The sequence below is a fragment of the Eptatretus burgeri genome, chromosome 10 (assembly GCF_056783735.1).
Source record: "Eptatretus burgeri isolate ZD-2024b chromosome 10, Ebu_testis_v1, whole genome shotgun sequence".
In the NCBI taxonomy this organism is placed as follows: Eukaryota; Metazoa; Chordata; class Myxini; order Myxiniformes; family Myxinidae; genus Eptatretus; species Eptatretus burgeri.
In genome coordinates this window covers 66,169,669-66,192,168 of record NC_140970.1, presented here as the reverse complement: position 1 = coordinate 66,192,168, position 22,500 = coordinate 66,169,669, and the positions used below count along the sequence as shown (strand labels likewise).

Below are 22,500 nucleotides of genomic sequence, written 5' to 3'. Positions count from 1 at the left end.
GCACCATGCTAATCGTGCAACACTCGGAAGGAAAGACCAAAAAACTGGGAGTGAAGATAGGATGCAGGATCTTCCAAGGAGACAACCCCCCCCCCTCCTCCTGTTTTGTCTGGCTCTGGATCCATGAAGTAACCTCATTGATGAGCAATGACAGATATATCCAAACAACCAATACTAGAACGTCCAAAGAAACAAGAAAGGTGAAACATCTACTGTACACGGATGATTTAAAACTTTGCACCTAACAACGAAACACTTGGCAGAACAAATTAGCCAAATGGTACTCCAACATCCAAATGGAATTTGACCGAGATCAGTGTGCCAAGTGCACATTCGTGTAAGGTAGACCAACAAAAGCAGACAACATAAGAATCGACCTAGATACAATACAGGAGTTAGACAAAGAAGCATCTTATATATTCCTTGGAGTCGAAGGCCACCAAATACGTCACAAAAAAACTGCGCCAAAAAATTCCAAAAGAATAGCTGTGTAGAACAAGGCAGATCCTGAAAACATACCTTTCCCAAAGGAACAAAATCAAAGTCAGAAATCAACAAGCAGTACCAGTGCTCCAACAGTTGCAGAATAGCAAGCTGGCTACAAGCGGAAATCAGAACAAGAAAATTTCTTACCATCCACAAAAATATCAATGCATCCTGAGAATGCATCTGCAGAGGAGAGGAGGTGGTGGCCTGATGGAACTCAATCAAGTGCACAGAATGACAACTAGGATTAGCAGAATGCATAAAAACTTCAACAGAATACCAAATAAAATGTGGACACAAACCAGAAAAGGTATCTGTCCACAAATGGTATGCAGGTTTGCACACTTTTTGTGGAATCCTTTCAAGCTATTAAAATACCAACAACAAAAGCTGCATATTAAAATGCTGCATGAAGTAAAACTCTGCCAGATGGTACCACAATAATTGCCATTGATAGAGGCAGCCAAGAAATATGCTGTCTGAAGACGATTAATATGATGAAGGAGAATAATGTTTTCCGGTTTTGACTGATCTTTTTTTTTGCCTTTGCCATGGTCTGGATCACTGAAAAAATGATCTCTGTGTGGGCAATCAGCTGAACAGACAAGGTAGGCTCTCATAAGAGGTCCATCTAAAAAGTAACGGGACTGACTTCACAGAAATTTTATTCCAAAAAATATATTGAAATCATAGCTTGTCCCCTTCAAAATAATTTCCCTCCAGTTTCACACACTTGTCCATCCTTTTCTTCCATGCTTCGATGCACCCCTGGAAGGCTTCTTCTGGAATCCTCCGGAGCTCCGTCGTCACAACCCTTTTGATGGCCTCCACATCAGGAAATCGGGTCCCCTTTATCACCCCCTTGAGATTGGGAAATAGGAAAAATCACAAGGGGCTAAGTCTGGCAAATTAGAGGGTTGCTCCAGAGTTTGCACATTCCTCTCCACCAGAAACTGTCAGATGCTCAGGGCACTGTGAGCAGGGGCGTTGTCATGGTGGAGCACCCAGGCGTTCTCCCAGAGATCCCCCCTCTTGTCCCGGACTGATCTCATGAAGCACTGGAGGATCTCCTTGTTTGATTATATATTGATTCACTGTTTGACCCTGTGGTAGAAACTCGAAGTTGACAATGCCCTTGATGTCAAAAAACGTGATGAGCACCTTGACCTTCGACTTCGACATCCTTGCTTTCTTTGGTCTTGGTGATGCCGGACTTTTCCACTGACTGCCGTTTGGTCTCGGGATCGTATTCGAATATCCACGATTCATGACTAATGACTCTCCCGAACAGGTCTGGATCGTCCTCGAGGCACTTGATAACGTCTTGACAGACAGTGACTCTTTGCTGTTTCTGGTCCTTGGACAACAGCTTGGGGACCATCTTTGTGCACATCTTTCGCATTGAGATTTTCAGTGATGCTCCAGACAGTGTCCTTGTTGATGGAAAGTTCCTCAGCAATCATCCGCGCCGTGTGTCGACGATCTGCGCACACCATCTGCTTCACACACTCTATTTGTCCGCAGTTCTGCTCATTGAAGGTCTTGCACATCGTGGATAGTCCTCAACATCCTCCCGTCCCTCTTTGAACCTCTTGTGCCATTCAAATGCACATGTACATGACCGTTTCTTCCCTGTGGACTTTCTGCAGCATTGCGTAGGATTCGGAATGTGTTTTGCCAAGCTTGGCAAGATGCTTCAGATTGGCTCTCTGCTCATGACTCGTAGCGCGACGACTCGACTCGAAAACGTGTAAAGTACGACTTTTAAAAAATAAAATAAAAAATAAAATCACACAAAGAGCGCAATCAACCATCACCAATCATATATATTGCTTGAATGTTGCGAAAGACTGACGCAACCCATTCATTGAAGTTGTGTCAGTAGAGCACATAGAGCACACAGCAGGCTCAGTCCCATTACTTTTTAGACGGACCTCGTATGTAGCCTAAGTGACTTTTAGAGAAGATACTCCAACTTTAGTTTTGTATATGAAGGGTGGGATTGACATTTATTTTCACACCATCCCAACATCGAGAGTGCGAGCACACTCCCTGATATGACATTAGGTTAATGGTGCACTGAATCAGAAATTCATGTTTGGATGAATGAATAAATATGGCTTCATTCAACACTGAATCAATATGTTTATTTTTTTTTCTTTTATAAATACCTTGAAATGAAGATTTGTTTTTTGGTGTCCTTGTTCGCACAATCACTCCCACCCCCAAAAAACAGCAGTAGGATTACATCATTATCACATGACACGCTAGGTCCTCTGAAGAACACTTTTGCTTCTGGACTTGTGTTCATGTGCTGCCTCCATGCACTTTATACATAGAAACACCATAACTGCGTCAAACCCCCAAAAATTTGAAGTGATTGAAAGTCGGAAATCCCCACGAAGATTAGAGATAATTTTAATATAATGGAGAATTAAAAGGACAGAAAAGCAACATAAACTGAGGGTGGTAAGTAGTGCACTGTTTCCTCGGTGGTTGTCCAGTCATGTTCAGTTAGTGTTAATTAACCTGTTGTACATCACTCACTGCATGTGCATTGTGAGGATAGTATGGAAATAAGCAGCGCCCCTTGTCTCAACAATTGTATTCCCGTTTGCTTTGAAATGAGTGGCATTTCTCATTACTACACAAATACAGAGAAGTGTTGCATCAAAATACCACATTTGAGCTCTTCCATTTACCACTTAAGTTGTTAGTGTAGAGTCCTTCTTCGACGTCCCAATTGTTGTGAATGCCAGGTATTTCATGAACGATGTAATCCACAATTTCCACCCAAGGTTCATACAGTATATGTATGGTCTGACAGCACAATTTTGACCAGTCGGAATAAAAAAAAAATGTCAAATTCACTGTGATGAGTCTGAAGCGAGTTGTGGGACCATTATTCTTTACATGTTGAGACAACCATAAACCATGGAGGTTTTCTGGAATTTTTAGGGACAGTAACAGCCAGGTTGACTTAACTTAAACACCTTAAAATATATCATAATTAAAAACCATGTTCAGTTCTTGGTTTATTGCCTTACAAATCAATATCGCATCAAAACAAACAAAATAATAACAACAATAAAAAGTAAAAATAGAAAACCCAACAAAAAACAAAAACAAACAAACAAAAAAGTTGGGTGGGGATTGGGGGAGGGGAGAGGCATTCCTGGGAAATTTTGCTCTTTTTATTGCCTTTAGGAAACTTTTTGTAAGGATAAAAAAAAAAATACTATCATATATTAAAGTAGTTATTGGTTTCCTTCAGGCACTTAAATCGTTTGAACCACCCTCTGCCCACATTGAAGGATTCCTCCTGGCTGCACTCACAAATCACTGTACAAACTGCAGATTCATGTCTGAATAACTAATAAGCTCGCTCAGCAGCACATTACACTGGTTGACATCTTCAATTCACATTGAAAGTCTCTTCAGGTTTTCAATCACCTCACTGCAACTACAAACATAAAGAAACCACAAAGTGGTGTAATACACTGAGCCATGGCCTTGCTTTTGTACTGGTTCATCTTTATGGTCCTCAGTGGTTGAAGAAATGCCAAGCACTCCTGCTCACCTGCTTAAAACTTCGTCTGCAAGGTGAATGAAGTGCACTTCCTCGGCACAACACCACTTCCTTCACTGGGTGACCGTTTCTCACTCACAATGTGGGCTTACAGAAACCAAACAGAAAATAACATGCACCACAGTAGAGTACACACATTGAGCAACAAATATGGGAATGTGAGGAACTGGATAGCGGGAAGGCACCGCATCACTATCACCTCAGTGATGCACCACCATGTGCCACGTAAAGTCGCTCCACTTAACTCAAATATGCATATCGTGAAACAAGCCAAACTTTCACACCATATGTCACACAAAAAGGTATTAATTGATCAACGTTTTTTTTTCTCCAACAAGCCTGAAAACGTATAGTGGCACATGTATTTTTATTTATTTATTTTAAAATATAATGTAGCCAAGGCATATAAAGTTAATGAAGGTGAAGATAGTCTTACCACCACATTGACACCGTAAGCTGGGGCCGGTATGTTGACGTAGATGGAAAACATGTTTGGCTCTCCAAGATGTGTGATTCCATACTTATAAAGCAGACCCCTGTCCTGCGGAAGGCCCAGCAGTAAAAAGCCATTCAACTGCAGCCGAGTGATATCCAAAGCCGTGGCATAAACCGCACCAGTATTGGCAATCATACGATGTGCAACCTCATCGCAAATAACTGTAAGGCAAAGTCATAGATTCATAATCCTTAGAAAATGCAAACGCAAAAAAAAAAAAAAGGAACAAATACATATAAATAAATAAAAACAATGGCCTTTTAAAATAGCAAAGTAATTTACAATTGTGAGATTACCAATATTGTGAAACAACAAAAAAAGATTTTTTTAAAAGTACAAAAGATTAAAGATTACTTTATGTTCAAGTTTCTCACCATATCTTGAGATTAAAAAAATATATATATATTTTTAATGACTATTGACGAAGGGATTACGTTTTCAGGTTGTCCGTCCGTCCATGCTAATTTTGTTTTCTCTGCAACAGCTGATCTGATCGACAATTTATCACAGGTGCAGCTTACTCATGTAGAATGTTTTAATAATCATTATGACATGTCACATGGTGGAGCACAAATGTTGGAAAAAAAATTAAAGGGAAAACTTTGGACCTCCATCGACAAAATGGGAAAAATTGAAACTTGGCACACGTCAAGTATGTACTGCACTCACTATGAGAAATGTGATTTTTTTTTTTTTTGATGAAGTCACAAGTGGCTTTGTTATGGCATCGATTGCATATGTCGAACACTTTATCCGATCAGTATGAAAAATTTTGAGGGTCTTCTCGGGCTAAATTGTATGGGGTGGGGGAAATTGATGTCATTGGTCAAGTGGTTCAGTGTGTGCGCGTGCGTGTGTCTATATACATATAACCTTCAAAAACGTCTGAACTCGAGTCATGTTGAAATGTCCATTAGGTCATGACCAAAAAAATTGTCTGTCAAAAAGTTAATTAAACCCCACATATTTTATCTTCACATTATTGATGCAAAATTTCATTCCAAAAGTTAGCAGGCTCCAAGATACACCTCTGAATTTGATAGTTTTGAAATTTGGTGTTGAGTGCAGGAAGAATTATTTTTTTTTTAATTCTAAATGGTGGTTTTGAACTCATGGGGGTCTAAAACTGTGCTAACATTAAAAATTTGGGGTGGCAGTTGAAGAAAAACTTGACAATAGCAGTAAGACTTCCCTTAAATGCTACAGAAGTATAGGGGGAAGCTTAACTCAAACACATCAAAGTGCAAAGCCTGGCCACGTCTGCTTTGAACGAAAATGAAACGAGGGCAAACAGCTTGGGGGGGGGGGGAGGGATTTTTTGTTTTGTTTTTGATATTAGGTTTGTTGAAAAATTCTGTTAAGGTTTGTTGAAAAATCTGATGACAAAAGCTCAAGTCTATAATAATAATAAATCTGTGCATCTCAACTCCAAAACCATGAAACCTTGCAGCCCAAAACTTTGCGTGCATGCAAAGGGAACTCCAAGGGAGTTGATGGATGAAAACTGGGTATTTTGGGAAATTTAAGCACCCCTTTTGAAGATGATCAACAGCTTACCTTCATGAAAGGCTTATCCTTGGTCAGCCCAACTTCACCTCAAAGGGGTCTAAACCACCATTTTGATTCGACTTACTCAAAAAGCCTTGCCTTGGAAACACAATCTACTTTCACAGACTAATTAAAGTATATAATCAAAATACGATTTCGGATTTGAGGATTGGGTCTCGTGGACTATGTCAAAATCTGGAATGAAATCTGAAAATGTTAATTTCCATCTCTTATAACCAAGTGTAAAAACATATTTATTGGAAGGCTATGCTCCTACCTTTTCCATATTTACACAACGTGAAATTACTAAAGCATTACAATTAATTTTCTACTGTTCCAACAATTATATTAAATGAAGAAAATAATAATATGCAGAAGGTGCAACTTCGAGTGCAACAAAGTGATTTTAAAGCAGGCAAAAGCTTCTGTTGCACGAGTAGTGGATGTGGCGATCACACGGCGAGCGTGTTTGTGTGTTTTTGTGTTCTGTGTGCGTGTCCTCCATAACTCTAAAACCATGAAACCTTGCATGCATACCAAGAGAGCTACAAGGTAGTGCATGAGTGAAAATCGGATATTTGGGTTCACTAAAACACCCATTTTGAAGACAATTAATGGCTTCATTTAATTATATCGTATCAGGCACATCATCTGACACCACGTTCTCGATGGGGAATTAAGGCACATCCTGGGTTACCTCACTGGGTTCTCAATTTGCCATTTTGTTCACCTGCTGAATAATGCATCGAGTTGGAACAAGCTGCAACGGTTTATTAACGATGAAGCACTTCAAATGTCCCCCACCCCCAACTTTCCTTCTCACTTATCAAATGCTTCATCTACATACCTACAAATTCCTGTATATATCACTTTTGTAAGTGCAATAGTTTTCAAATGAGGAGCTTGGAGCCATTTCATGCATCATGTGAAGCAATTTTCCACGACATACTCTCATGGACCAATTCAAGTATATACTAGAAATATACGAGTTTGGAGGATTGGATCATGTGAACCAAAATCTGGAGTGAAATCTGAAAATGTTAAGAATTCGGCGATGTTTCTTTTTTTGCTGGTATGTGCCTTACAAATCAGCTTGCTATCACTTGCCAAGCCACTCATTCATCAACCATTTAATTGGAGTGCTTGCTTGAATGCTTAAGCCATTAACCCCACAGTTAGTGTCCTGATTGGGATTTAGTCAGCAGTTGCTACAAGGTAGAGGTACAAATGGGTAGATTTGGATCTGTTAAAGTGACTCCCTGTGGGGGTGTGTGCATCCCAACATGCACTGTGGTGTCAGAATTTCATCCCATATGTTATGGTGATGGGTGGGAGGTTTTAACTTTTCACCTCAGCAGCGTACAAGCAATCACATTTTCCTCTGTCCTCACGACTGTTTCTAAAGCAATTGGTTATTTCATACTAATTGGGTGTGCTTTACAAAGTCTATATGGTTTCTCTGTTTCAAAGCAAAATTTATTTGACAACACACTATTTCCAAGCCATTCACCATTTTAACACATTTTCTAAATGTGAGCCAAACTTTTTTTCTCCCTGCCACAAGCAGCTGTTTGTGGAGATCAATGTTTATGCACATCTCTCTGAAACATGTATAATGCAATGTTTTTATAATTTGTTTTTTGAAATTCCCCCCCCCCCCAAACAAGGGTGAAAGCTACTCAAGATTTTTGGGTTGTATTCAGTACATACTGCAGTCAGTAATCACACCGACTCCAATCTGTCAATTCCTGAAGAATTGCCGATAATCGGCCAAGCACTAATGTGTGTGTCATAAAGCATAACATTTTCTCTGCCAACTCCCCCTCCCCCCATATGTATAAATAGAAATAAAAGTAAACATGTCTGTCTGTCTGTCGATGATATTTATAGTATGACTGTTAAAAAATGGATTTCAGACATTATTTTGTTTCCATCTTCAGTTATTCTATGCAGTATTATTTTGAGAGTATAATAACGTTCCACTGCGAGCCTGCCTTCCCTCACTCTCAGTATTCCAGTAGCAAAGTAGTGGGTGATATTTGCTAGTATCGTAGAAATGTACGTGTGCGCATTTATTTTCTCACCCTGCACCACCCATCCCCCCCTATCCTGGCTCCCCATCATCTTGGTCCCACACCCCTCCTCACTCTCAATCTATCTATCTATTCCCATCAGCAAAGCGACAGGTGGTATTTGCTCATCATAAATATTAACGGAAGTGACAAAACACAGCCTCATCTTGCACTGCATGTCAAATGGGATAACAAGGCCTACCATATTTGTTCCAACTGTAACTTTACCCTTTGACATTGACATTATTCATTGATCTTCTCGACAATTCTCATAATAGGGGTTTGTTGAAAAGAAAAAAAAAAGCTGAATCACAAATGCTCCATAAAAGTTATGGACATATCTCTTATTGCATGAAGGACGGGCTAACACATATCCCATGACCGATGTGATTGGAGGTGCCATCATCATGGGCATCAAGATATTACAAATGCAGAAGGGCAGGTGAGGTGGTTAGGAGAGATATACCAAATAGAAAATTGATAAAATTAATGCAAAAAATGTGAATAGGAAAAATTAGGCAGTTATGGAAGGGGAAAGAAGGGTTGGAAGGATGGGTAGGGATGAGATAACAGGAGGGATGGAGGAGTAAAGTGGGGGTGGAATACAGGTCAAATCCTACTTGATAAAATACAGCAAAATAATGCATTGGCCATGAAACTACTACATAGAAGTAGAAATTGTAAAATGAATAGCATTTTAGATTTAACTGCTTCACACTTCCATCAGAACCTCTTGCAAATTATGCTGGAACACAGATTCAAATTTGATACTATATCCTGCATGGAGTTGTCCTAAGTCTACTACTGCACTTTCAATTCATGCAAAAGTAGATCCATATCTTCGTCCTCCATGTGATGTGTACAAGTTCCTCCGTGAGCATCAGATCAATGTTACAAAAATTAAATGATGGCCCATTCGGTTAGATGAAAAAGGTGAAGTGCACATACTTTCAGGGGTATCAGGTTGTAATGGTGTGCAGAGACAAGCACCATGAACACGATAGGTGTAGACTGGACGATCCAAGTATTGCAGCTCCAGAAGCAGCTTGTATACGAGTCCAGGTTTGTCATGAATGTAACAGTGCTGTTTAGTTTAAAAAAATAAAAATAAAAATAACTCAGTAGGCATAAACGGCACCATCATTGCAATACAGTATATCAACAAGAAGTTTCAACGAAAAATAACAAGTACAGATATTCAAAGTGCACTGCCCCATGCCAAATTAAATATAACATCCTTTAGTGTGCAGCATCGCCGAGGCACCTTGGGTGCCCAGCAATGCTGCTGTGTAGAACATTGAGACGGAAATGGGAGGGAGCGGTGTAGTTGAAGCGAATGTGTACAAATGTGACTTCCTTGCCGTGCAACAAATGGAGACAATTGGGAGGCGAGGCGTATAATAATTTATCAATTAAAATAAAGGCAAAATAATTAATTGGCTAATTGCATACCTAAACGATAGTTTCATCCAAATCTAACTTTTTGAAAATAAAGTAATAAATCAAAAATGAATAATTGATGAATCACGAAATCAAAAATACCCTTTTTAGCCAAATCACTCATTCAATCATGTCAAAATATCAGCTTACTAGCTCAAAAGGTGCTTTAGATATTGGCCAGAGAAAGAAAATAAGTAATTAAATCGATAATCAAGTGATCAATTCACCGATTCATGAAAAAATTATATATTTTTTTTAAACGAGTACGTGCCCGTAAAAAAAAAATAATAATAATAATAATAATAATTAATAAATAAATATTCAAACCGTGAGCAACAAACAACAACCACACAGGCCGTTTCTTCGCTCTCGCGTGCCCGTACGTGCGTGGCTTGGAAGTTCGCATATTATTCGCAGTTACGATTATTCGCAATTTAGTTTTAATCCCAAAATATTCAATTAGCGCCAACGTATTTTACCTTTTCGCAATGTCGGCGCAAGGAAAAAGAAAAAGAGAAGAGAAGAGAGAAAAATAAATTTACTTCCTGGTTCGGAGCATACCAGCACTCTGATGTTACCGAAATTTATGCACCGTCTAATATGAAAACGATAACTTGGGGCATTGTGTTTATCTATAAATGCGCATAAGAAATCGAGAAATTATTAGAATACACGAAGTCATCACTCTCCGGAAGCCCGTACGTTGTAACCCGTAACGGGGTACGCGGCTGAGCTTCCCTTCCCCATCGGCCACGCCCACGCAACAACGAGTCTCGTCATTGGTTTGGTAAATAAATGGCCATAACTTGGGAGGCACTTGTCCGATTAATATCAAACCTTGAAAAGGCACATCCTCAGGTCCCCAGTAATATATCTGGCAAGTTTCAATGAGATCGGACCAGTGGTTGTCGAGAAACAGCGGTCACACACACACACACCTGGATTTATAGATAGATAACATTTTTAGCCCAACCACTTGTTCACTATTGTGTCCAAATTTCAGCTTCCAAGCTCAAAAGGATGGCTGAGATATTACCCAGACAAACAAACAAAAAAGAAAAATAAACACGTAAACAAATGGAGTGAAAACAGAGAGCGTCCTTCCAGAACGCATCATCACCGGGGCACCTGGAGATGGAATAGGGAGGGCAGTGTACAATAAAAGATAAGGAGAATTAGAAGGGCACGTTTTGACATCGCATCACCAGATATGCCTCCGCCCTCATTATTGCATCATACATACTTGTACCAGGTTTGTTTTAGATCCCCGAACCCAGATTTTAAATATTAAATATTTCTGACTGCCAGACTATGCGTCTGATCAGGTTGAAATTTAAAACATAAATTTTGCATGACTACTAGATCATAATTGTGCCATTTCACGGTTGAAGAGCGACTGATGAAGAGAAATAATTTTTTAAAATATTTTTGTTCAATCCAATATCGCTGCCAGACTCAGTTAAAAGCTTGATGTTGTGGTAAATTTAAACTCACAAATGTATACAAGTGAATGATTAAAATTGACGGTTACATGTTTTAAGTTTCGTGTAGCACGGATCAGTAAATTTTAATAAAAACCGCTTGATGTAATGAACCAATTTTGACAGTAGAAAACGTTGGGACAAAACTTCCAGTATGGATGAGAATCGCATTTGCTGAAGACACGGGATTATTCTGTGTTACTATATAAACCCATGAGAGCGACGTTTAGAGACAAGTGATATGCGATGAGTTGTGAGTTTCCATTGTCCCAGTGCTCGATTTAACTCTGAGTGAGGTGTTAAAGTCCAAAGTGGTTGTTAACGCATAGAGCCGATTGTAATCAGGCTGTTTAAAACTCATTAAAAGATTGTGTATTGGGACAGATTTCCTTTGATGGAACAGTGATGGAATTCAAATCTATAATAAAACCGCTTAACCCTAGCTGTTAAGCAAGTTTTAATAATAATTTAACTGCAACTCAAAATTTGCCTTGTGCAAACCAGATAAGGGACTTGAATACAGCATGCTACAATGAACACTTCCATTGCCCCTAAATCTACCCACCCTGAAAGATGCAGGTTGACTAATGGAAATGTTAAAGCACAATACAACATTCTTCAAAAATAGTAGTCATTAAAAGCATTTTGGTATAATCTATGGTTGACGTACCTCAGACAGCATTACAGGAGAATCTTTGGCAACAGTTACAACATAGCCTGAGATGCCATTCTCAGTCACCCTCTCCAATGAGACTTTGTAACTTTCAAGTTCAGCAATAGGCACAAAGTAGTGATTAATCATCAAGCTGCTTATAGGACCCGTTTGAACTTCTGGGAAAACGGCGATCATGTGCGTTTGGTTGCAACGAACAGGGTCTGCAAATCAAAATTGTTGCACGATGAGTACGGTAATTTGCACCAAGTGTGAAAATATTGCAATCACAAGATGAAAATTTTATCAGGCAATTTTAGAAGGAAGCTCATGGTGAAGTGTTCTGCCAGAAATCCTGTATGTCACATCGAACCTGGAATCCACTTGACCTCTACAATCATATTTTATTGTCCAAAGTCCCAAGGAGCTATTGGCCATACTGTACCATGGGAAATGAGCGGTTCAATCACCAGTTATAAATCATCTCAGACTATTGAAATATACAGTTCACAAATCAAAGGAATTCAAAGAATATAATAAATAAGTTATAAACAACATAAATTCTTAAACATTCAACACAAAACATAACATTAAAATTGAGATAACATTTTGAGTTTTTATTTATTTATTTTTTGCCATTGCCAAAGTTACTGCATTATTCTCTTTCTGGAAGCAAGGGACAATCCATCAGGGTGAGAAATATTGGCAGCACAAAGAGTAAGTCATGGAGTGCATGCTTGATAAAAGCACACTTTAGCCCATTTTAGGCCAGGCAGATACAATTTTGTTCATGTGGGGAAATCTTCTTGTTCATGGTACAGTAGAAGAAACAAAGCAGAAAAATCCATCTGCAGGTCACGTCAGGTATGGGAGCATGTGTCGGAGCAGCACGTAATCTGTAGGATATGCCCTGATCACGAGTACAAGTAAACAAAACCAAACAATATAGCTACAAGCAATACATGGTCCAGGTGGTTCAACTAGGTACTCATTCCATTCAGACCTTGCAAATGGGTGACATGATTGTCCCCATCCATCCACCAGGACCATATTCTGTGCAGAGTGTTGGTGCTGCCTCAACAGTCTCCTTGGCTAATGGGCACAATCCTGGATGGGTCGCTACTCCGACACAGGATATCAGCATGCTGGCACTCATTTTGCAGACCTCGGAAGGATGACAGGCAGAGTCAACCCCACCTGGTATAAATTCAACAGCAGAGTGGGATTTGAACTCAGGATCCTAGGATCCCAAGCCCACCACCCCCAACCATTAAGCAAACACCAGGCATATTGTCCCGAGGCCATGGTGAAACTCTTGCACCCTTACCCCAACACAGCAGATCAAAGAGATGCACTACAGTGGCCTATTGCAAAGCGTACAGAGCAATCCTTGTATGGCCTACTCCACTTATTTCCAGGTTCCATCACTTCCTGCAGTCCCACCCTAATTGAAGTGCATCGATTCCTGCTTGCCACAGTACAGTAGAAGGGAGGGGCAGGTATGGCAATGGGATCATTACTTCCACCCTGAACTCCTCCGAGCTCATCTTCACTGAGAAAAGCACAGCTTCACATTAAATAGAAAGCCATAAAACCCAAATTCTACATCGTGTCCGCAATATCTTGAAAATGACCAGCACGAAAAACAGACTGAAGAGCATCAATGCACTCTTAAAATCAATACATCTCATTGAATATGCATTCTGCCATTCAGAAAAACAAATAAATAAAAATAAAAACATTATTGTTGATACGACTTACTTGTATCATGAGGACACAGATGAGATGCAAACTTGTGACAAAGGCTGAATAATTACATGTCCATTTCATTGTGATGTAATCACATAATGCTGTGCTGTGGGGAATGTTTTCACATGGGGATCCAACGTCAAAGTGACAATCTCAATACCAGGTATGTCCACCTCTGGCAGCAATCACCGCATCGACGATACGAGCACTCACATCTGAGCCTAAAGAATGGCGTCCGATGCCTGAATCAACTCAGGGTCTGTGGCTGTCTTGGTAAGGTTTGAACATGATCAACAAAATCCCAGAGATGTTCAAATGGATTTAATCTGGTAAGAAGGCAGACCAAGTTGTCATGAAATTCATGTTAGCATGGACAAGGACATTCCTTGTTTGAATAGCCCTGTGAGTGGGAGCATAATTATCATGCACCAAGTTGTTGAAATGTAGGCAACACATTGCATGATCTCAATGTATCAACATACCATGGTTGGAGAACATGGTGGTGCAAAAGGTTTCAGCAATAACACCCCACATCATGACACTTCGACGTCCAAAAGATGCAGTTCCCAAGAAAGACTGGAGCACAATCGCTCAATGAGTCTTCTGCAGGCCCAGGCAAAGCATCATGCCTTTCAAAGAGAAACCTGGATTTGTCACTGAATACTTGCCCTTTGCCTCGGTGCCCAAACGTGCTGATTGACCACTGCAAGCGTACTTGGATGTGTTGCTGTGCAAGTCTTAGATACTGAACAGGATACGCATGGATTCCTTCATCATGGAGATTTTGTCGATGAAGTGTACTGCCAGAAATGAAGTGAGTTTTCAGTAGTCTCGGCAGTTTGTATGGATCGGTCATGTGAATGTATTGATCCAGAACAAGAGTTGTTATCCTGGGACATTCACTTCTTGGCATCGCTCTTTTGATCCAGTGTCTTGATAACATCTTGGTCATAAACAGTCCCTATTCTCATGCCATCAAGCTTTGCAATATGGCCGTTTGAATGCTTGCATCGATTTTATTCATTTTCTGACAGATCGAGTAATGTAATGGACTGTTAAAGAATGTTATGTTTTTTTTTTCATTTTTATTTTGACGATCCACATGCTGGTGTCTCAGAAATACTCAAATTTGCTTAATGCCTCATTTTACTTCTAAAAACATGAGGGTGGATGAGTTGCACCTGCTGAACGCTGACTGCCAAAAGCAATCAGGTTTTCTTCACATCCATCATGCCCAAAGTGCACTTGGAATGAATGCTGGAACAGTCCAACTAAAAATTTTCAACTCTCCATGCCTTGAATGTTTGTAACAGAACCAAACCTTGCATAATCACAACTGTAAAACCAAATAATAAATAATCTGACTTACCAGGAACACAATACATCGGGATGATAATAATCAGTGTGGGTGTCGCAAGTCCATAGCGCAGAGTCAAGTTGGTGAAGTGGCTCTTAACAGTTCTGAACTAGACAACACAGAAATAAAAACACAAAAATACGTCTTGCACAAAACCATTCTTTGCAAACAGAAATCAGATCATACACTGAACATGCAATCCATGTTGAGTCAATTTACATATTACTGCATACCCCAAAATATTTGACATACTCCTGAATGTCCCAACATAGCCTCACCATACAAAACTTGCTTGTGTGTTGTGCGTTTCAGAAAATGGAACAGTCCTCACAAGTCTTGAAGTATCCACCTCAGTTTCAGTATGGGATCATAATTCATGGACTAAGCTGTGAAGTTTTCTTCTGAGGGTTCTTTTCAGGATCAGCAACGAGCTCTGGACAGCTTCCATCATGTGCATGGTGTCCAGGCCACAACTATTTTACCATGAGCTTTTGTCATCAAATTTTCAAAACTTTTATGAGAACATGGAAAAATAATTAAACATTGGGTCAAAATGTGAAAGGGAACAGTCATAGCAACTATAAATAGCCCTACCGCAGCATACCAAGAGCAAAATGTTTGAAAACAAACAAACAAAAACCATCATTGAGCTTTTGTGCGTGTTCAGGCCACAACCTTTATTTATGTTTTTTTTTTTAAACAATTGAGCTTTCATTATCAAATCTTTATGAGAATACTGAGAACAAATGAATAAAATGGACAATTTTTTTTTTAACTATCGTTTTCATCAAGTTTAGTTGGAGTACAAAGTGGACACAGACAGGCTTTGCATTTTGACGTGCTTTCAAAGTTCTATACGTGCATATGCAATCGAACCATTCACTTCCAAAAATAAATTCTGAACGCAGTCGAGTGAATGTAATAAACGAGTTTGTTTATTAAAAAAAATTTCAACCAGGGAATCAGTTTAAGGTGTTTAAAGCGATAGAACAATGGGCTTATAAAATGATGAATTATGATAGAAAACTGTTGAATAAATAATTTAAAGTACCGAACACAGACTAGAGTTATTTTGTAATCAACCTTTTCAGGCACGCTCATTCACCAGCACCCCACTGCATGACAATCTCAGAACATCTGTGCAGCAACAGGTCGCCTGCCTGACCCATCAACGACAATGACAGACATCATTTTGTTTGTCAATCTTTGTTTTTTTTTTTGCACAGTAAATCATGAAATGTGATAATCAACTGCAGCATCACCACAGATAAAGAATGAGGTACACCAATACATGCATTTCCATCCGATTCCTTGAAATGGAGTGAATGGACATTTTCCAGATAACTCAAGCAAATGGAGGATGATGGTGAGCTGTTATTTGTAAAGTGGTAATCACTAAAAAAAAAAAAATTATCTTAACCAAAATACAATGATAATGCCATACAGCATTTCCTCCATATCAGCATTGCAGCAACCTCAGAACAAAATGGTTCATTCCTGGGACTTCAGTGTTAGCAGCTCAATGATGAAGGCGTAGACGAAAGTCAGCTCTCACACTCAAACTTCAGTAATGGAGGGCTTTTACAGCACTGTCAATCATATTTTCAATCATATTTTTTCATATATTCAATCCCTTTGCACTTCATGAACTCAGCTGTGAAAGAGACTGAAAATCTCTGCACTCCATTTCAATGAGAACAGCAATCGCCCAAGCTGTCAACAGACACAGGAACCTCAAATACAAACTAGCCTTCCCAAAGTACAGACATGACGAAACCAGTGCCCACAAGATCAGTGGAGAAATGACATTCAATTGGAGTACATCAATGACCTCAAAGAAGTGCATGAAATCATCGGCAATGGCATTGGAGACCATGACTGCAAACACAAAGATACCATGTCCAGCAGGTTTGATTGACCCAATAAAACTGTCGCTACCAAGTTCCCCAAAGTGTCGTAGATTCTACATTTACAAACTTAACACAGTATTGCAATTATATATATATATATTTTTTAATAATAATAATCCAGTGGACTGCCGAGGAAGATTCAAACATCCTAACAACTCGATGGCCCAAAAGCACCGGTTTTCATTCATTGTTAGCATCAACTTGCAATGACCACACTGGGAACTTGAACAAGAAGAAAGGCATTTTAAACATTTCTGTTATACTGGGAAAATTGGTAAAACCCACAACAATACTGGTGGTGTGTCGGTGTTCTAGTCATCAGAAAGCTCCGATTCGCATGTGTGTGGCCTTAATTCACAATACAAGTCATTTGGAATTTCCAAATTGAAGTCGAACTGAAGTCAGTGTCTTCATCGGTAGAGAGGTTAAACTCAAAACTCAAGTCTGATACTGAGCCATCATCATTCAAATTTTCCACCATTGAAGAGATTGCATCATCAGATGCCATCTGACAGTCAAGTCACATGACAGGCTCATCGATATCCTAAAAGGATATCATGCACCAAAGAGACGTTTTTTCTGGAACCCATGATAAAACCCCCATTTTTATTTTTGCAATGAAGTAAACCGATTGAAACACCTTCAAAACATTTATAAGGATGTGTGGTTTTTCTATCATTTGATATATACAGAAGGGAATTTGACTGCTTCCATTGTGCTCTCACTTTGAACAAATTAAGATCTCACCTCGAAGTTCTGTACACAGGGCGCTGTGTACGCCACACGTACGTGAAGCTTGTCTGGTGAGGAAGTAAGCTTGAGACCATGACTCGGTGCTTCCTCCACAGTCAGGCGTACCTTCTCTCCAAACTCCTCCACTTCAAGTTGCCAAACGAAGAGTGAGGCAACACGATCATCAGTCGATGGCTTGCAACAATGATCAAGTGCAAATAAGTAATCAAATATGGGATGGAAATTTCACACAAGACACATTATATGTTAATGACACAAATTGCGCACCCTTTTCACAGATTTATATCAATGAACACATGAAGGGCGTTCAAGAACTCCTTTAACCCACCCCCCCCCCCCCACAACAAATGAACAGCTCGGCATCAACAAAAGGGCAGGCAGAAGTTGGTGGTTTTCTTTGAGGTTTCCAGTGAATATCACTTTTCCCAACCATGGTATTAAACAATGTAAATGGAATAAAATGCAAGTTGTGTTTGTCCATCAGAAGACGTTGAAATGGGAAAACTGTTGGTCCCCTTTCTCCCTTGTAAAATTAAATTGCTCAAAATATTGTTCAAAACAAAGCTAAACACTTGGATAATTGGAAGAAAAATATGGCATTGTTATAGGAGATATGTCAAACAAAAGTTATCGTTTTTACCAATACAAGAATTTCGAAATGTAATCCGCCACAGAATGCTCAACACGCATGCACACAACACCTTATCAACAATGTTGGTTGGGGCACATTTTCATGCATGGGATGTGCGTGATAAGGATCGTTACCTGAAATGGTTCAGTTTCTGAAAGAATATGAAAATACTTGAAGTACCTGAGAGAAAGGGATGAGCCTCTGCACAACAAGAGTTGGAGAACTTTCTCAGTTCACCTAAAAAGCTGAGATTATGCACCTTCCAGGTCTACAAAATCCCGATATCGTGGTCTGGTGCAAGACCTGAAGGATCATGGCTGGGCGCATTCTACCAAAACCCCCGAAGGATGGCTACCACTGAATCGACTGAACCTTGCCCGAGAGCCTCCTGTGGTCATGGCAGGCTTTGTTATTTATATGATGGATGTCTGCAATTGAAAGATGATGCTGTGCTTCATGACCAACAAAGCATTACCTTCATTACACAAAGCATGTGCCAGTTAATATTCATGCGGGAGCTAGATGTACCAGGTAGATTTCCCAGACACCATCTGCTTTGTGTGCTTCTTAACAGCAATGGGAAGATCACATCTGGGGCTTGCAAATGCACAGATTAAGTTTAAAATTATATTTACCCTACTGTTAATCATGTTGAGGGTAGGCGAAGATGTTGAGGGCAGTTATAAAATACATTTTATTTATTTGATTCTAGGAGCACGAGAAGTTAGAGAATTTTGTATCTATTGCTAAAAGGCGAGCGAGTGCGAGTGCGTTTTATGTACCCACTGCAGCTGCTCACGTGTATAAACAGGAAATGGTCAGAATTTGACGCCTCTCATTCACAGATATTTCTCGTATTTCCGATATTTTCGTGAGTCCAATTTGCATTCAGGAACAATATTTTTTTTATTTTTTTTATTTATTTTAAGCATTTTGTCTTTGACATTGCCATGCTTTTGTCTAAATGCTGAAAATCATGTAACGACAATTTGACACACATTCCATGCTAGCAGAAGTGAGTAACCGAAAACACACAGCGCATGTGCGAAAGACCTCGTCAGCATCTATATTAATATTTTGGCACGCCCCTTTTTTGTTCCACCATCAGATTTTTGTTACTGCATGAAATGAAAAGATTTGACACATATATATATATATATATATATATATATATATATATATATATATATATATATATATATATATATATATATATATATATATATATATATATATATATATATATATATATATATATATATATATATAGTAATGATATTATTGTCTTCCTTAAGAGGCCCCTCAAAATTCGTTTTGATGATTATCTATATTAATATTTTGGCATGCCCCTTTTTTTGTTCCACCATCAGATTTTTGTTACTGCATGAAATGAAATTAGATTAATATTTCAGCACGCCCCTTTTTTTGTTCCACCATCAGATTTTTGTTACTGCATGAAATGAAACAAGCTTTGACATATATAGTAATGATATTGATGTCTTCCTTAAGAGGCCCCTCACAATTCGTTTTGATGATAATGGTAGTGAAACAGTTCATGCTCATCCGACTTTTAATTATTCCTATTGCACTTCATTAGAACATAGATTGTGGATGGATGCGCAGATCCCAGGAGAACAACTATAGATGTACAGAACAATTCATATTATCGATGGATAAAAATGATATTTAATTGATATAATAATAAATTGTTAATTTAAAATATCTTCCAATTTTGTGAGTTTTTAGTTTGTTGTGAAATATTAGGTCCTCGGGTCTCCGCATAGTGGCGTACAGGCTTAAGTTGTACTTCTGTTTACTACCGTAGAAAATCACAGAACCATCCGATCGACATGCTGTTAACAGTTTCAGAATCAGCTAAATTCTACAACATATGAATATGGAGACGAAACTGATCCGGCCAGTTAAAATCTACAAGATATGAATATGTAGACGAAACTGATCCGGCCTTTTGGATCATTTTAAAGTAGGGTGCCCTGTAATTTTAATGCGCTCTATGGATCCTCCGGAACTCACGAATGGTACACGTTGTGGAGTCACTAAACTATGTGGTAATGTCATCAAAGTGGAAAACCTGAATGATAACACTGAACAACAAATTTCAAAAAATATTTTTTACTGGAGATGTGTAAAGTGATTAAGACTAATTTGGGTACGCTGATTTCAAAAATCATAACCGTTTTGCTGTATCACGTCAGGATTTTCAGTAACAGAAATATTCCAATTGCCTAGAAGTCAGGATTTCAATGAAATTTACATATGTCTTTAACATGTCTATTTCGTACAATTGTTGTTAACTTGTGTTATATTTCTTTCTTTCAGATAAAGATGAGTAGGCGTTCCTGTACCAATCATCCTGACAACTTCTGTTATGTCTGTGGTCGGTATACCAAAAAAGATCAACAGCGAAGTATATCTACAGCAGTGAAAATGAAGGCCGCCTACTTTCACTACTTCGGGTGTAAGGTGGGGGACCAAGAACAGAGCTGGGCACCACACATCTGCTGCACAAGCTGTCACACAACCTTGACTCAGTGGTTGGTGGGCAAGCGCGCGAGCATGCCATTTGCGGTGCCCATGATATGGCGTGAGCCGCAGAATCATCATGATGATTGTTATTTCTGCTGCACAAGCATCGCCGGCTTCAACAAGAAGAATAAAGGTCACATCAAGTACGCTGACTGCGTCTCTGCTCGTAAACCTGTGCCTCATGATGACGAGAACCCCGTTCCAACACCTCCAGCTGATCAGAACATAGCTGTAAGCAGTGGTGAAGAGGATGGTGATGATGAACCTTTTGAACCCGACACTCAAGAATCACACCTTCTGAACCAGGGAGACTTAAATGATCTTGTAAGAGATCTCTCGCTGTCAAAGGCGAAGGCAGAGCTGTTTGGATCAAGGTTGCAGCAGTGGAATCTACTTGAACCTAACACCAAGATATCCTTGTTCAGAGCACGTCACAGAGACATGGCTGAGTTCTTTGAGATGGAAGACACGATGACATTCTGCAGTGACATCAACGGTCTGTTGAAAGAACTTGGGTGTGATCACGATCCTGCAGACTGGCGCCTCTTCATCGACTCGGGGAAGAACAGCTTGAAGGCTGTTTTGCTCCACAATGGCAACGAGAAACCATCAGTCCCACTGGCTCGCGCGTTCGGCATGACAGAGACCTATGAGACTATGCGGCAGCTGCTTGATTCCATCAAGTACAATGACTTCAACTGGCACATCTGCGGAGACTTGAAAGTGGTGGCGCTGTTGTTAGGGCTGCAGTCAGGCTACACGAAATACATGTGCTTCCTTTGTCTCTGGGATAGCAGAGACGACAAGAATCACTGGACGAAGAAAGATTGGGAAGAGCGAAAAGAGCATGTGAAGCATGTCGCCCTTGTCGACCCAGCCAAGGTTTTCCTTCCACCACTCCACATAAAGCTCGGCTTGATGAAAAGTTTTGTACGGGCAATGGATCTGAATGGGCGTGGGTTTTATACCTCAAGGAAAAGTTTGGCAACACCTTGTCGGAGGCCAAGATCAAGGCTGGTGTCTTTGTTGGACCGCAAATCTGACAGATTATGAAGGACGAAACTTTTCCGACAACTCTAAACCCCAAAGAGCTGGCAGCGTGGAGGAGCTTCAAAGCTGTGACGGACAACTTCTTGGGGAACAGCGCGGGACAGCTATGAAGAAATAGTGCAGCAGCTGCTGGAGTCCTTCAGGAAACTTGGCTCCAGGATGTCCCTGAAAATCCATTTCCTACACCAGCACCTGAACTTCTTCCCTGACAACTTGGGAGCAGTCTCGGACGAGCACGGCGAGCGATTCCACCAAGAGATTTCACTCATGGAGACGCGTTACCAAGGGCGGCACAACCCGAACATGATGGGCGATTTCTGCTGGTTCCTGCATCGTGAAACTGACACAGAGCAGCACAAACGCAAAGCCAAATGCCTAAAGCATTTTTAATTACATTCTAGTGGAGTTTTTCTGTAATTTCTATAATTTTGAAGCATTCATGATGAAATAAATGAATTTTTGTAAATTTCATTGAAATCCTGACTTCTAGGCAATGGGAATATTTCTGTTACTGAAAATCCTGACGTGATACAGCAAAACGGTTATGATTTTTGAAATCAGCGTACCCAAATTAGTCTAAATCACTTTACACATCTCCAGTAAAAAATTTTTGTTGTTCAGTGTAATCAATGGATAAAAATGATATAATATATTTGTTTAAAATACATTCATGCCATCTGTCTTTTACCATATGTTGCCAGTGACGCCCGTTGAAGACGGGCACCTTTACTAGTTCACA

General features: G+C 39.7%; 1 protein-coding gene across 5 annotated transcripts in view; it reads right to left on the bottom strand.

The window, feature by feature from the left end:
* Positions 1–22,500, bottom strand: part of LOC147018742 (uncharacterized) — a 150,089-nt gene that overhangs the window by 52,704 nt on the left and 74,885 nt on the right. For all 5 annotated transcript variants that reach the window (XM_085898774.1, XM_085898776.1, XM_085898775.1 and 2 more), the window contains 5 exons: positions 17,528–17,707; positions 14,883–14,979; positions 11,783–11,988; positions 9,140–9,275; positions 4,512–4,732 (listed from right to left, as the gene is read on the bottom strand). In XM_085898774.1, the coding sequence (XP_085754900.1) occupies positions 4,512–4,732; positions 9,140–9,275; positions 11,783–11,988; positions 14,883–14,979; positions 17,528–17,707 (840 nt within the window). The remainder of the gene's footprint in view (positions 1–4,511; positions 4,733–9,139; positions 9,276–11,782; positions 11,989–14,882; positions 14,980–17,527; positions 17,708–22,500) is intronic.